Source organism: Rhinolophus ferrumequinum, chromosome 16 (assembly GCF_004115265.2).
Source record: "Rhinolophus ferrumequinum isolate MPI-CBG mRhiFer1 chromosome 16, mRhiFer1_v1.p, whole genome shotgun sequence".
Lineage (NCBI taxonomy): Eukaryota > Metazoa > Chordata > Mammalia > Chiroptera > Rhinolophidae > Rhinolophus > Rhinolophus ferrumequinum.
Genome location: NC_046299.1, coordinates 56,248,002 through 56,263,344, shown reverse-complemented (window position 1 = coordinate 56,263,344; position 15,343 = coordinate 56,248,002). Strand labels below are relative to the sequence as shown.

Genomic DNA, 15,343 nt, shown 5'->3' with positions numbered 1-15,343 from the left:
GCAAAGTTTAAAGACAAAGAGAGAATCCTAAAAGCAGGAAGAGAAAGGCAACTAGTAACTTATAAGGGAGTTCCCATACGATTGTCAGCTGATTTCTCAACAGAAACTTTGCAGGACACAAGGGATTGGCACAAAATATTCAATGTGATGAAAAGCGAGGACCTACAACGAAGATTACTCAGAAAAGCTATTATTTAGAATGAAAGGACAGATAAAGAGCTTTCCAGACAAGAAAATGCGAACGAAGTTTATCACCACCAAACTAGTATTATGAGAAATGGTAAAGGGGCTTCTTTAAGAAGAAGAAAAATAAATAAATAATAAGAAGATATTGCAAAGAAAAAAATTCACTGACAAAGGCAAACGCATAATAAAAGCAGTGGGTCAACCAACACTAAGTCTAGTACAAATTTTCAAAGGCAAAAGTAGGACAATTATATGTAAATATAAAGATAAATTAAGGGATAAACAAACACACACACAAAAAGAAGAAAAAATAATGACAAAAACAAATGTGGAGAGGGTGAGTAAAAATGGTAGTGATTATAGAGTGTGTTGGAACCTAAGCGACCATCAACTTAAAATAGACTGCTATAAATATAGCTTGGTATTTATGAAGCATATGGCAACCACAAACCAAAAATATAGAAGAGATATACAAGAAATAAAGAGAAAAGACATATATACAATGGAATATTACTCAGCCATAAAAAGAATGAAGTTTTACCATTTACGACAACATGGATGAACCTAGAGGGTATTGTGCTAAGTGAAATAGGTCAAACAGAGAAAGACAAATATATGGTTTCACTTATATGTGTAATCTATAAAACAAAATAAATAAACAAACAAGACAGGAACAAACTCATAGATGCAGAGAACAAACTGGTAATTGCCAGATGGGAGGGGACCTAGGGGGGCTGGGTGCAAAGGTAAAAGGATTAAGAAGTACAAATTGGCAGTTACCAAATAGCCACAGGGATGTAAAATACAGCTTATGGAATATAGTCGATAATATTGTAATAACTATGTATTGTGTCAGGTGGGTGCAAGACTTATTGGTGGTCTACGTTCAAGAACACGACAGGGCTGTCCCCATCACCTCTGCTTTTCAACACAGTGTTGGAAGTCCTTGCCAGAGCAATCAGGCAAGAGAAAGAAATAAAAGGCATCCAAATTGGGAATGAAGAAGTTAAATTGTCACTCTTTGCAGATGACATGATGCTATATATAGAAAACCCTAAAGACTCCACCAAAACACTATTAGAAACAATCAACGAATACAGTAATGTGGCCGGCTACAAAATCAACGTACAAAAGTCCATTGCATTCCTGTATACTAACAATGAAATCTCAGAAAAAGAAATAAAAAAAAAACAATTCCTTTCGCAATTGCAGCAGAAAGAATAAAATACCTAGGAATTAACTTAACCAAGAATGTGAAAGACCTACATGCTGAAAACTATAAGACATTTTTAAAAGAAATTGAAAAAGACACAAAGAAATGGAAAAACATTCCATGTTCATGGATTGGAAGAATCAACATAGTTAAAATGGCCATATTACCCAAAGCAATATACAGATTTAATGTAATCCCCATCAAAATCCCAGTGGCATTTTTTTTAAAGAAATAGAACAAAAAATCATCAGATTTGTTTGGAACCACAAAAGACCTCGAATAGCCAAAGCGATCTTAAGAAAAAAGAACAATACTGGAGGTATCACACTCCCTGACTTCAGCTTGTACTACAGGGCTACAATAATCAAAACAGCATGGTACTGGCAGAAAAACAGACACGTAGACCAATGGAATAGAATTGGGAGAACTCAGAAATAAAACCATATAAATATGGACAGATAATTTTTGACAAAGAAGCAAAAAACATACAATGGAGAAAAGACAGCCTCTTCAATAAATGGTGCTGGGAGAATTGGATAGCCACGTGCAAAAGAATGAAACTGGACTGCTATCTGTCACCATGTACCAAAATTAATTCAAAATGAATCAAAGACTTAAGCATAAGACCTGACACAATAAACTGCATAGAAGAAAACATAGGTACTAAACTTATGGACCTTGGGTTCAAAGAGCATTTTATGAATTTGACTCCAAAGGCAAGGGAAGTAAAAGCTAAAATAAATTAATGGGACTATATCAAACTTAAAAGCTTCTGCACAGCAGAAGAAACCATCGACAAAATAAAGAGGCAACCAACTGAACGGGAAAAGATTTTTGCAAACAGTGCCTCCAGTAAGGGGCTAATATCCAAAATATACAAGGAACACATGCAACTCAACAACAAAAAAACAAACAACCCAATTGAAAAATTGGCAGAGGACCTGAAGAGATATTTCTCCAAAGAGGACATACAAATGGCAAATAGACATATGAAAAAATGCTCAACATCACTAATCATCAGAGAAATGCAAATAAAAACTACAATGAGATATCACCTCACCCCAGTCAGAATGGCTATCATCAACAAGACAAATAGTAACAAGTGTTGGAGAGGCTGTGGAGAAAAAGGAACCCTCATACACTGTTGGTGGGAATGCAGACTGGTGCAGCTGCTATGGAAGGCAGCGTGGAGGTTCCTCAAAAAATTACGAATAGAATTACCATATGACCCAGCAATCCCTCTCCTGGGTATCTACCCAAAAAATCTGAAAACATTTATCCATAAAGACATGTGTGCTCCAATGTTCATTGCAGCTTTATTTATGGTGGCCAAGGCATGGAAACAACCAAAATGTCCTTCGATAGATGAGTGGATAAAGAAGTTGTGGTACATATACACAATGGAATACTATTCGGCGGTAAGAAAAGATGATATAGGAACATTTCTGACAACATGGATGGGTCTTGAGAGTATAATGCTAAGCGAAATAAGTCAGACAGAAAAAGCAGAGAACCGTATGATTTCACTGATATGTGGTATATAAACCAAAAACAACAAGAGAACAAGACAAACAAATGAGAAACAAGAACTCATAGACACAGACAATAGTTTCGTGGTTACCAGAGGGTAAGGGGGGTGGAGGGTGGGAGATGAGGGTAAGGGGATCAAATATATCACTATATATATTTATCATATATATATATCACCAAATATATCTTCCATATATATATGGAAGGAGAACTGACTCAGGGTTGTGAACACACAATGGGATTTATAGATGATGTAATACAGAATTGTACACCTGAAATCTGTGTAATTTTACTAACAATTGTCACCCCAATAAACTTTAATTTAAAAAAAAGAAATAAAAAGACTTATTGGTGGGATCACTTTGTAAGTTATATAAATGTCTAACCATTATACTGTACACCTGAAACTAATACAATATTGAATGTCAACTCTAATTGAAAAATTAAAATTTTTTTAAATGTAAAAGCCATTCTACAGTAGAGTGATTGTTTGCTGAACAGAGAATTCCACAGGAGCGCTCGCCATTTGTGGTTCTCCACCTAACAATAGTTGGGCTTACGTAATCCTTCCCTTTCCTTCCCTCCACCCTCCACTGGGAGATCAACCGGCCAATCATATGCTGCCCTTCTGTCCCACCCAAGTTCCTGATTTTTCCTCTGAAATGACTGGTTAATTTTAAACACACCCATGTTGTCTCCATTTTTACTTCAGTTGGATATTTACCTTGGTGAGTGTGTTTGCTTGTGTAAAGTGAGTACTGTTTATATAGTGATAACCACAACCTTCAAAATATTGCTTATTTAATATAGAATCACATTTTTATTTTAAAAATCCTTATAGAAATTGCTTTATTTATTATGGTATGGAATTATTTTCGTATTTTATATCTATGATAATGTTTAAACTTTTTGGTTTTGTATTTAATATGTCCTGACCTGTTAAGCAAGTTGTTTACTTGGAAAAAGGCAGCACTAGTATTTGCAGGGTGGGTGACTAGCATAGGTCATGGAGAGCACCCAGTTTTCCCAGGGCGCCAGCACTCACTCACCTCTGGCCGTGCCTCACACACCCTGGTAAGCGCAACGTCTGTGTTTATTGTCATCATTAGTCTACTCTGGTGTCCTGCACATTCTCCCAGGCCAGAAACTTGGAAGTCATCCCAGAATCCTCCCACTCCAGTGAGGTATCAGATCCCACTTCTAATTTCTGACAACACGATATAACCTCCTTGCCTCCAGGGTAGCTCTACCTAATTCAGTGTCCACTCACAATAGCAGCAGCTAGCCAAATGGCTTCTGTAAATGTCTACATCTGATCCTCTGCCCCATCCATGCACATCTTGTGCCTGAAACCCTTCCTTGGCTTCTCTGTCAGAAAAAAGTCTAAATTCCTTAGAGGACCCACAGAGCCCTTCATGACCTGACCTGTGCCACCACCTCTAATCTTGCCGTCCCCCAGCCCACGCTCCACGCCCCAGGCTCACTGAAGCATTTGAAATGTCATGAAGGTTTCATGCTCTGCAGCTTGTGAGCCTTAATAAGTGTTCTTGTTTCCTGAAACAGTTTCTCCCCCGTCACCTGGTATACCTGTGTTTGTCCTTACTGTGGAGGGTCTACCCTATTCTGGGCATATAGTAGGCGTCTGATTCGTGTTCAGAGAATGAATGAGTGGAATATGAGAGTAATGGGAGGATGGATGAATGTGTGGATCCCTGTGCAGCTGGAGTAGAGCCTGTCCTGGCCTTGTTGCCCGTCTACCCTTCCTGCCTGCACAGCCACGGCTGAGACAGCATCCCGTTAGGGATGTGGCTTCCTATCCATGTCTTGCTCCCCCAGCACAGATCTGGTTTGCAGAGAACCAGCAGCTAACCTGGCCCCCTGCTGTAAGCCTAGACTCAGGCAGCTACTCCTACAGGAGCTAGAAGTCTGGGCCTCCTGCTAGGGATTTGCCTTATTTGGTTCCAGAGCTGCATTTTGCTCCTTTTTTGAAATCCTGCTCCTTGGTTGTCAAGTTGCCATATTGTATGGTCTGCAGCCTCAGCCTTGAACTTCTCAAAAATTTTCCTTCTGTGATGAAGTCTCAAGGTGATCATTCATCATTTTGAAAGCAGTGACCTCCCTGTGCAGGCTCTGCCCTAGCCACACAGGGATCCATGCATCCACTCATCCAGGCATCCTCCCATTCTCAGCTTCCACTTACTCATTCTCTGAACATGAATTAAATGCCTACTGTATGTCAGGATTAGGGTAGGCCCTCCACAGTAGAGGCAAACACAGGCATGCCAGTGTTTCAAGTTTTTAATTTTGAAAGAGTTGACTACTTCCTTCTCTGATTTACCAACCTTGGTGTTGTTTGTTTCATTTTCCACTGCACTGTAAGTGCCTTGATGCCAAGAATCATGTTGGGGATTTTTTTGCTGTTTGTATCTCCAGAGGCTAGAGCAGTGCCTGGGACATAGTAGGTGCTCAGTAAATGAATCAGTGAGTGAAGTGAATGAATACAGGAATGACTGAACCAAGGTAAGTATTTAGTTTTAAAAAAAATTTTTAATTTTAGAATAGGTTTAGATTTATCAAATTATTACAAAGACAGTACAGAGTTTCTTTATACCCTGAACCCAGTTTCCCTGTTATTAATATCTTACATTAGTGTGGTACAACATTAGGGGATCTCTTCCCTATGTGATCTTCCCTATGTGATCTTCCCATTCTGGGCCCCCCTTTTTGGTCCTTGTCCAGAAAGCTGGGTTTCAGTTACCCCACTCTGCTGTGCATTTTCCACTCCACAACAGAAGCCAAGTGGTAGAAAAGCAACAAGCATTGGCTCCACCTTCCTGAGGTCACAGCTTCTCCACTCAGAGAGAAAGTTTCCCCTCCTTCAGAATTTTAGGTGCCTGCAGGCTCCCATTACCAATTACATCACCACAGAATTCTCTGAAGGCCGGGGCTTGAGAAATGGAAAATAGAGAAAGAACTAGAGGATTTCCCTCCACTCCCTTAAAGTGTTAGGAACCCCTTTCCTGCTCTTGAGTCAGAACAAGAGAGTCTCTCCTGGAGATTTCTCTGTGTGTTCCCGGTGCCCACTTCAGAGTTTTGTGCTGCCTTGGGTCTAGGCCATTGATACAGGAGGAAACAATTGGGGACCTCACAGCCTTTTCAGTGGTACTTGTTTTTTCCATTGCAGTTGACATTCAGTATTATTTTATATTACTCTCAGGTGTGCAGCATAGTGGTTAGGCATTTATATCATTTACAAAGTGATCCCCCCAATAAGTTTAGTACTCACCTGGCACCATGCATAGTTATTACAATTTTGTTGACTGTATTCCCTATGCTGTACTTTAATCCCCATGACTATTTTTATAACTTCCAATTTATACTTCTTCACCTTTTCCACCCAGCCCCCCACCCTCCCTCCCATCTGGCAACCATCAGGTTGTTCTCTGTATCTATGAGTCTGTTTCTGTTTTGTTTGTTCATTTATTTTGTTTTTTAAATTCCACACATAAATAAAGTCATATGGTATTTGTCTTTTTCTGTCTGACTTATTTCACTTCACATAGTACCCTTGAGGTCTATCCATGTTGTTGCAAATAGTAAGATTTTATTCTTTTTATGGCTGAGTAATATTCATTTTATATATGTACCACGTCGTCTTTATCCAGTCATCTGGATGTACACTTAGGTTGCTTCTGTATCTTGCCTATTGTAAATAAGGCTGCAGTGAACATAGGATTGCATATATCTTTTCGAATTAGCATTTTGGATTTCTTTGGTTAGATACCCAGAGGTAGAATTGCTGGGTTATAAGGTAGTTCTAATTTAATTTTGTGAAGACTCTGCATACTGTTTTCCATAGTGGCTGCAGCAATTTGCAATCCCACCGCATGCACGAGGGTTCCTTTTTCTCTACATCCTTGCCAACAGTTGTTGATTTATTGGTGATAGTCCTTCTGACAGGTGTGAGGTGATATCTCATTATAGTTTTAATTTGAATTTCTCTGATGATTAGTGATGTTGAGCATCTTTTCATAGATCTGTTGGCCATATGTATGTCCTCTTTGGATAAATGTCTATTCAAGTCCTCTGCCCACTTATTAATCAGATTGTTTCTTTTTTTGATGTTGAATTATATGAGTTCTTTATATATTTTGTATATTAACTCCTTAACGGATGTATCATTGGCAAATATCTTCTCCCATTCAGTAGGTTGTCTTTTCCTTTTGTTGATGGTTTCCTTCATTGTGCAGAAACTTTTTAGTCTGATGTATTCCCATTTGTTTATTTTTTCTTTTGTTTCCCTTTTCTGGCCAAGGTAAATTCTGTGCTCACCTCCTCCCACAACCACATCAAATTTACAACTAAACTACAGAAAAAACATCATTGACAATCATCTGAAATCTAGCTGAACAGAAGTCCTACAACTAAGGACATACCGAAGAAGCCACCTCAAGAGTGATAGGAGGGGCAGAATCTCGGAATGGGCTGGCACACTGCTAGAATGGGTGGTTAAAAATCAAGAGTGATATCTCGAGGTGGAGGTCCCCCCTGTGGATCAAGGGGTACCCACCCCACACCAGGCTCCCAAGTCCAGGTTTCCAGTGCCAGGAAAAGAAGTCCCCATCACTTCTGGCTGTGAAAACTACTGGAGATTGTGGCTAAGTGAGATGAAAGGCTCCTGGAGTTTCAGGTATTCCTTGTTAAACAGCCTCCACATAGACTTACTCACTGATGGACTCACTCACTCTGAGCCCCAACCCTGGGACAGCAGCTTGAAAGGCACGAGGAACATATGAGGAGGAACTGAATTGTCTGGGCTGCAGGGCGAGGGCTGGAGGGGTAGCTTTCTCCCAGACAGAAGAGCTGACAGAAGCCATTGTTCCTTTGTTGAGCCCTCCCCACACCCATATCTGAGTGTCCGTCAACCTGGCTAACACTGTTTACCCCCGTCCTGGTGATTCCCTGCAACCCCACCCCAACTTTCAGGCCCCACTCAAGCTGCTTCCAGTGATTTTTGCACACAAACATCCTGTCTTGGCTCATGCAAGAGACTTTCCTAAAATCTCTCAAAAATTCACAAACCTCAAAGAAGCAGCATCTGGCCTCAGGGTGCCCTGAACCTCTTGCTAAACAGCCCCAAAGCCAGCCTCAGTTCCCTTGCTCAAGGAGACATATCCAAAAAAATATTGTTAAAAGCAATGTCAAGGAGTTAACTACCTATGTTTTCTTCTAGGAGTTTTATGGACTTACATTTAAGTTTTTAATCCATTTTGTATTTATTCTTGTATTTGATATGAGAAAGTGGTCTATTTTTTTTATGTGTCTGTCCAGTTTTCCTAACCATTTATTGAGGAAATTGTCTTTACCCAATTGTGTATACTTGCCTCCTTTGTCAAAGATGAATTAACTGTATAGGCATAAGTTTATTTCTCAGCTTTCTCATCTGTTCCATTGATCTATGTGTCTGTTTTCATGCCAGTACCATGCTGTTTTTATTACTATAGGCTTGTAGTATAGTTTGAAATCAGGTAATGTGATACTCCGAACTTTGTTCTTTCTTGTCAAGATTGCCATGGCTATTCAGGATCTTTTATGGTTCCATATAAATTTTAAGATTATTTGTTCTAGTTCTGTAAAAATCCCATTGATTTTTTATAGGGATTGCATTGAATCTATAGATTGCATTGAATAGTGTGGACATTTTAACAATGTTAATTCTTCCTGTCGAGCATAGTATATCCTTCCATTTATTTGTATCTTCTCCAATGTCTTACAGTTTTCCAAGTATAGGTCTTTTACTTTCTTAGTTAAATTTATTCCTAGATATTGTATTCTTTTTGATGCAATTAAATGGGATTGTTTTCTTAATTTCTCTTTGTGATTGTTCATTATTGGTGTGTAAATATGCAACTGTTTTCTGAATATTGATTTTGTATCCTCCTACTTTACTGAATTCATTTATCAGTTCTAATAGTTTTTTGGTAGAATCTTAGGTTTCTCTTTGTATAGTATCATGTGATCTGCAAATAATGACAGTTTTACTTCTTTGTTTCCAATTCTGATGCCTTTTATTTCTTTTAACTGATGGCTGTGGCTAAGACTTCCGGTACTACATTGACTAAAAGTGGTGAAAGTGGACATCCTTATCTTGTTCCAGATCTTAAAGAAAATATGCTTCTATGTTTTCCCCATTGAGTATGATGTTAGCTATGGGAACATAAGTTGACTCTTGACAGTAGCCCGTCCCTTCCCTTCCTATCTCATCTACCATCATACCTCCAACCAGACTAATCATAATCCTGAATCCTGTGTTCATTAATCTTTTTCTTTCCTTTTTTTAAGGCAAAATTTATATAACATAAAATGAACCACTTAAAGTATACATTTCAGTGACATTTTAGTACGTAGACAATATTGTGTAACCATCACCTCTATTTAGGTCCAAAAACATTTTCATCAGTCCCCCCAAAACTCCATTCTCATTAAACATTCTCCATTTTCCCTTTGCCCCGGCCACCATTAATCTGTTCTCTGTCTCTATGGATTTACTTTCAATTGACATTTTCTATAAATGAAAACACATAGTATATGTCTTTTTATGTCTGGTTTATTTCACTTGACACAATGTTTTTGAAGTTCATCCACGTCGTAGCATGTGTCAGTACTCCATTCCTTTTTATGGCTGAATAATATTCCATTACATGGATATTTTGCTTATCCAGTTGTCTGTTCATGGATATTTGCCTTGTTTCTATGTTTTGGCTATTGTGCGTAGTACTACTATAAACATTCAGGTACAAGATATTCTTTCATTTCTCTTGAATATATAAGTAGGAGCAGAATTACTGGGTAATATGGTAAGTCTATATTTAACGTATTGAAGGACTGCCAAGATGTTTTCCACAATGGCTTCAGCATCTAATATTCATTCCCACTAGTAATGTATGAGGGTTCTAATTTTTCCACATCCTCATGAACACTTGTTATTTTTCTTTTCTTTTATTATAGCCATTCTCCTGGGTTTTGAAGTATATCTTACTGTGATTTTGGTTTACATTTCCCTAACGACTAATGATGTCGAGCACCTTTTTTTTTTTTTTTCCATATTAAATTTTCTTCCAGAAATATTTTAATAAAAATTGGCCATTTCCAAGAAACACCCACTGCATGCCCATCAATAAAAAGAGAACCATAACAAAACAGAAAATTTACCATATGGCTATGATTTAAAGGAAAAAAAAACTAGCAGACACGTAAGCACATCAGCAAAGTCCAATATTAACATCACATTCCTTCTCATGGACTATGATTAGGATTCTGAACAGATATGGATATAAAACTTAGTACAAACGCTGAACTAAATTATTAGGTCAAAGGATCTCTATAGAAGCATCTGTCCTGTCCTCAAAGGCATTCCAGTTGGAGACTCAGTTTCAGAATAAGGCATCACAAATGAACAGAAGACATACAAGGTGAAAGAAGGAGTCTGATTCCCAATACACTTTGAACCTGAAAAAACAAATCTAGACTTCAGCATCTTTTTATGTACTTGTATGTCTTCTTGGACAAATGTCTGTTCAAGTCCTTTGCCCATTTTCTTCCCTCCCTTCCTCCCTCCCTCCGTCCCTCCTTCCTTTTGCTGCTGTTTTCTAAGAGCTCTTTATATACTCTAGATACTAGACCCTTTTCAGATATATGATTTGCAAACATTTTCTCCCGTTCTCTAGATCATCTTTTTCCTTTTTTATAGTGTCCTGTGATGCACAAAAGTTTTTAATTTTGATAAAGTGTTATTATTTTTTTCTTTGGTTGCTTGTGCTTTTGATATCATTTCTAAAAATCAATTAACAAATCCAAAGTCATGAAAATTTACTCCTTTTATTCAAAGAGTTTTAGCTCTTACGGTTATATTTTTGATCTATTTTAATTTTTGTATATAGTGTGAGGTGGGATTCAACTTCATTCTTTTGCAGCACTATTTGTTGAAGAAAGTATTCATTCACCATTGAATGGTTTGGGCACCATTGTTGAAAATCAGTTGACCATAGATGTATGAATTTATTTTTGGACTCTCAGTTCTATTCTATTGGTGTATATGTCTACCCATATGCCAGTTCCATTTACAATTTTGATTACTGTAGCTTTGCAATAATTTTTGAAATTTGAAAGTGTGAGTCTTCCAACTTTTTCTTTTTCAAGATTGTTTTGGCTATTTGAGATCCCTTGCAATTCTATATTAATTTTAGGATAAGCTTTTCCATTTCTGCAGAAGAGGCCACTGAGATTTTGATGGAGATTGCATTGAATCTTTAGATTGCTTTTGGTAGTATTGCCTTCTTAACAGTGTCATCTTCCAATCCATGAATATAGGATATCTTTCCTTTAATTTAGGTTTTCTTTAATTTCTCTCAACAATTTTTTATAGTTTCCAGTGTACAAGTCTTGAACCTCCTTAATTAAAATTTTCCTAAGTATGTTATTCTATCTGATGCTGTTGTGAATGAAATTGTTTTCTTAATTTCCTTCCTTTTCACATCGTTCATTGCTAGTGTATAGAAATACAACTGATTTTTGTGTGTTAGTTATATATCCTGAAACTTTGCTGAATTACTTCATAAGCTCTTATTGTTTGTTTATTTTTTGCACGTGGATGCCTCAGGAATTTACATCTACAAGATTATGTTATCTGCAAATAGAGATAGTTTTACTTCTTACTTTCCAATTTTAGAGCCTTTTATTCCTTTTCCATGCCTATTTGCTCTGGTTGGAACTTCCAGTACAATGTTGAATAGAAGTGGTGAAAGTGGGCATCCTTGTCTTTTTTTCTGATCTTAGGGGGAAAGCTTTCAGTTATTCACCATTGAGGATAAGTTTAGCTATAGATTTTTCATAAATGCCCTTTATCATGTTGAGGGGGTTCCCTTCTAGCCCTCAGTTGTTGAGTGTTTTTATGATGAAAGAGAGTTGTATTTTGCAAATGCTTTTTCTATGTGATCATGTCCCCCCCCTTAATTCTATAATACCAATATGGTGTATTACATTGATTTTCATATTTTTAACCATCCTTGTATTCCTGGGATAAATCCTCTTTGGTCATGATGTATAATCTTTTTAAGATGTTGCTGGAAATTTTTGCTGATATTTAGTTGAGGGCTTTTTCTTGTATATTCATAGGGGATGTTGGTCTATAGGTGTTTATTCTGATGTCTGTATCTGGCTTTGGTACCAGTATAATACTGGCCAAATAGAATGAGTTAGGAAGTGTTGCCTCCTCTTTTATTTTTTGGAAGAGTTTGAGAAGGATTAGTGTTAATTCTTTAATTAAGTATTTTGGTGAATTTACCAGTGAAACCATCTGGTCCTGGACTTTTCTTTGTTGGAAGGTTTTCAATTGCTGATTCAATCTCTTGACTTGTTATATAGATCTTTTCAGATTTTCTATTTCTTCTTGAGTCAGTTTTTGTAGTTTGTATGTTTGTAGAAATTTGTTCATTTAATCCAGGCTAAGTGGTGTAAAATTGTTTATAATATTTTCTTAAAATCATTTTTATTTCTGGAAGGTCTGTAGTGATGTCAACATTTTTGTTTCTGGTTTTAATAATTTCAATCTCTCTTTGGTATCTTTTGGCCTATCAAGCTAAAATGTTTATCAGTTTTTTTGATTTTTTTTCAAAGAACTAACTTTTCTCTTTGTTTATCCTTTTGTTTTTCTCTATTTCATTTATCTCTGCTTTGTTTTTTATTATGTCCTTCCTCTGCTAGCTTTGGGTTTAAAATGCTCTTCTTTTTCTAGGGTATTAAGGTGTAAAATTTGGTTATTGATTTGAGATTTTTCTTTTTTTTAAGATATAAGCATTTATAGCTATAAATTTCCCTCTGAGAACTTCTTTTGCTCTATACCATAAGTTTTTATATGTTTTGTTTTAATTTTCCTTCATTTCAGAGTATTTTCTAATTTTACTTGTATTTATTTTTTGGTCTGCTTTGTTCCAAGATATGTAGGTTAATTTCCACATATTTGTGAATTATCTAGTTTTGCTTTTGTTACTGATTCCTATCTCTGATCTATTGTTTTCAAAAGAGACTTTATATAATCTCAATCTTTCCAAATTTACTGACAGTTGTTTTGTCACCTGATATATGGTCTATCCTGAAGAATGTTTTAGGTCCGACATCTTAGTGATGCTTCAATAGTAGCAGCTGCTCTCCAAGCTTTTCTGCGCCACCCAAGGATGACAAGGGGAAGAAAGATGCTGGAAAGTCAGCCAAGAAAGACAAAGACCCAATGAACAAATCCGGAGGCAAGGCCAAAAAGAAGTGGTCCAAAGGCAAAGTTCAGGACAAGCTCAATATCCTAATCTTGTTTGACAAAGCGACCTATAACAAATTCTGTAAGGAAGTTCCCAACTATAAGCTTATAACCCCAGCTGTTGTCTCTGAGAGACAACTGAAGATCTCCAGTTCCTTGGCCAGGGCAGTCCTTCAGGAGCTCCTTAGTAAAGGACTTATTAAACTAGTTTCAAAGCACAGAGCTCAAGTAATTTACACCAAAAATACCAAGAGTAGGGATGCCTCAGCTGCTGGTAAAAATGGAAAAACAACATGTCCTACCAACTGTACATTTTAAAAAATAAAACTTTATTAAGTCAAAAAGAAAGAAAAAGTCCAGCCTGGTGGCTCAGGCAGTTGGAGCTCCGTGCTGCTAATGCTGAAGGTTGCCAGTTCGATTCCCACATGGGCCAGTGAGCTCTCAGCCACAAGTTTGCTGGTTCGACTTCTTGACTTCCGCAATGGATGGTGGGCTCCACCCCCTGCAACTAAGATTGAACATGGCACCTTGAGCTGAGCTGCCGCTGAGTTCCCAGATGGCTCAGTTGGTTGGAGTGCGGGCTCTTGATCACAGGGTTGCCAGTTAGACTCCTGCAAAGGATGGTGGGCTGCGCCCCCTGCAAGTAACAACGGCAACTGGACCTGGAGCTGAGCAGTGCCCTCCACAACTAAGATTGAAAGGACAACAACTTGACTTGGAAAAGTCCCGGAAGTACACACTGTTCCCCAATAAAGTCCTGTTTCCCTTCCCCAATAAAATCTTAGAAAGAAAGAAAGGAAGAAAGGAAGGAAGGAAGGAAGGAAGGAAGGAAGGAAGGAAGGAAGGAAGGAAGGAAGGAAGGAAGGAAGGAAGGAAGGAAGGAAGGAAGGAAGGAAGGAAGGAAGGAAGGAAGGAAGGAAGGAAGGAAGGAAGGAAGGAAGGAAGGAAGGAAGGAAGGAAGGAAGGAAGGAAAGAGAGAGACAGAAAAGAAAAAAACGAATGTTCCATGTGCTCATGAGAAGAATGTGTATTTTGTTGTTGGATGGAGTTTTCTATATACATCGGTTAGGTCTAGTTAGTTTATAGTATTGTTCAAGTCCTCTATTTCCTTATTGATCTCCTGTACAGTTAACCTATCCATTATTGAGAATGGGATATTGAAATCTCTAACTACTTCTACTTTTATTAGAATTCTTGATTGACAGCTTCTTTTAATACTTAATTTTTATATATTTTTTCCAATCTGATTTGCATTTTTTCAATTTATTTTATTTTATTTAAGATTTTTATTAAAATATAGCCAACATACAATATTATATTAACTTCAGGTGCACACCAAAGTTATTCAACATTTATATACCTAAAGAAGTGATCACCATAAGTCCAGCAACCATCTGACACTGTACCACATTATCACAATATTGACTATATTCCCTTTGCTGCACATTACATCCCCATGACTTATTTGTTTTATACCTGGATATTTGAACCTCTTATTCCCCTTCACTTTTTCCTCCCTTTTTTTAATTTTTCAATTACAGTTGACGTTCAATATTATTTTATATTAATTTCAGGTGTACAGCATAGTGGTTAGGCATTTGTCTAATTTAAGAAATGATCCCCCTGACTAGTCTAGTACTCATCTGGCACGATACTTAGTTATTACCGTATTCTTGACCATATTCACTGTGCTTTACTTTACATCCCCTTGACTATTTTGTAACTATCAGTTTGTACTTCTTAATCCCTTCACTTTTTCCCCCTACCCCTAACCCCCTCTCATCTATCAACCCAACAAATCTAGTAACCATCTGCACCATACATAGTTACTACAATATTATTGACTGTATTCCTTATGCTATACCCTACATCCCCATGATTACTGGGTAACAACTAATTTGTACTTCCCAGTCCCTTCCCCTTTTTCACTCACTCCCAACCCCCCTCCCAGCTGCCAACCATCAATATGTTCTCTGTATGTATCAGTTTTTTCCTGTTTTGTCTGTTTATTTTTTTCTTTAGATTCCACATATAAGCGAAATCGCATTGCATCTGTCTTTCTCTAACACTCCACTCAGTGCAATACCCTCTAGGTCTATCCATGC

At 37.5% G+C, this 15,343-nt stretch overlaps 2 protein-coding genes across 2 annotated transcripts in view; both read left to right on the top strand.

Moving 5' to 3' along the window:
* Nucleotides 1-7,709, top strand: part of DYDC1 (DPY30 domain containing 1) — a 36,960-nt gene extending 29,251 nt beyond the window's left edge. The window contains exon 6 of the mRNA XM_033131026.1: nt 7,245-7,709. Within this exon, the coding sequence (XP_032986917.1) occupies nt 7,245-7,316 (72 nt within the window). The 3' untranslated portion in view covers nt 7,317-7,709. The remainder of the gene's footprint in view (nt 1-7,244) is intronic.
* A 4,247-nt stretch (nt 7,710-11,956) lies between these two features.
* On the top strand, nt 11,957-13,556 carry LOC117035874 (40S ribosomal protein S25-like). Its single transcript, XM_033129979.1, has 2 exons — nt 11,957-11,961; nt 13,124-13,556. The coding sequence occupies exons 1-2, from the start codon at nt 11,957-11,959 to the stop codon at nt 13,554-13,556; spliced, it is 438 nt and encodes a 145-aa protein (XP_032985870.1).
* Nucleotides 13,557-15,343: the final 1,787 nt, after the last annotated feature.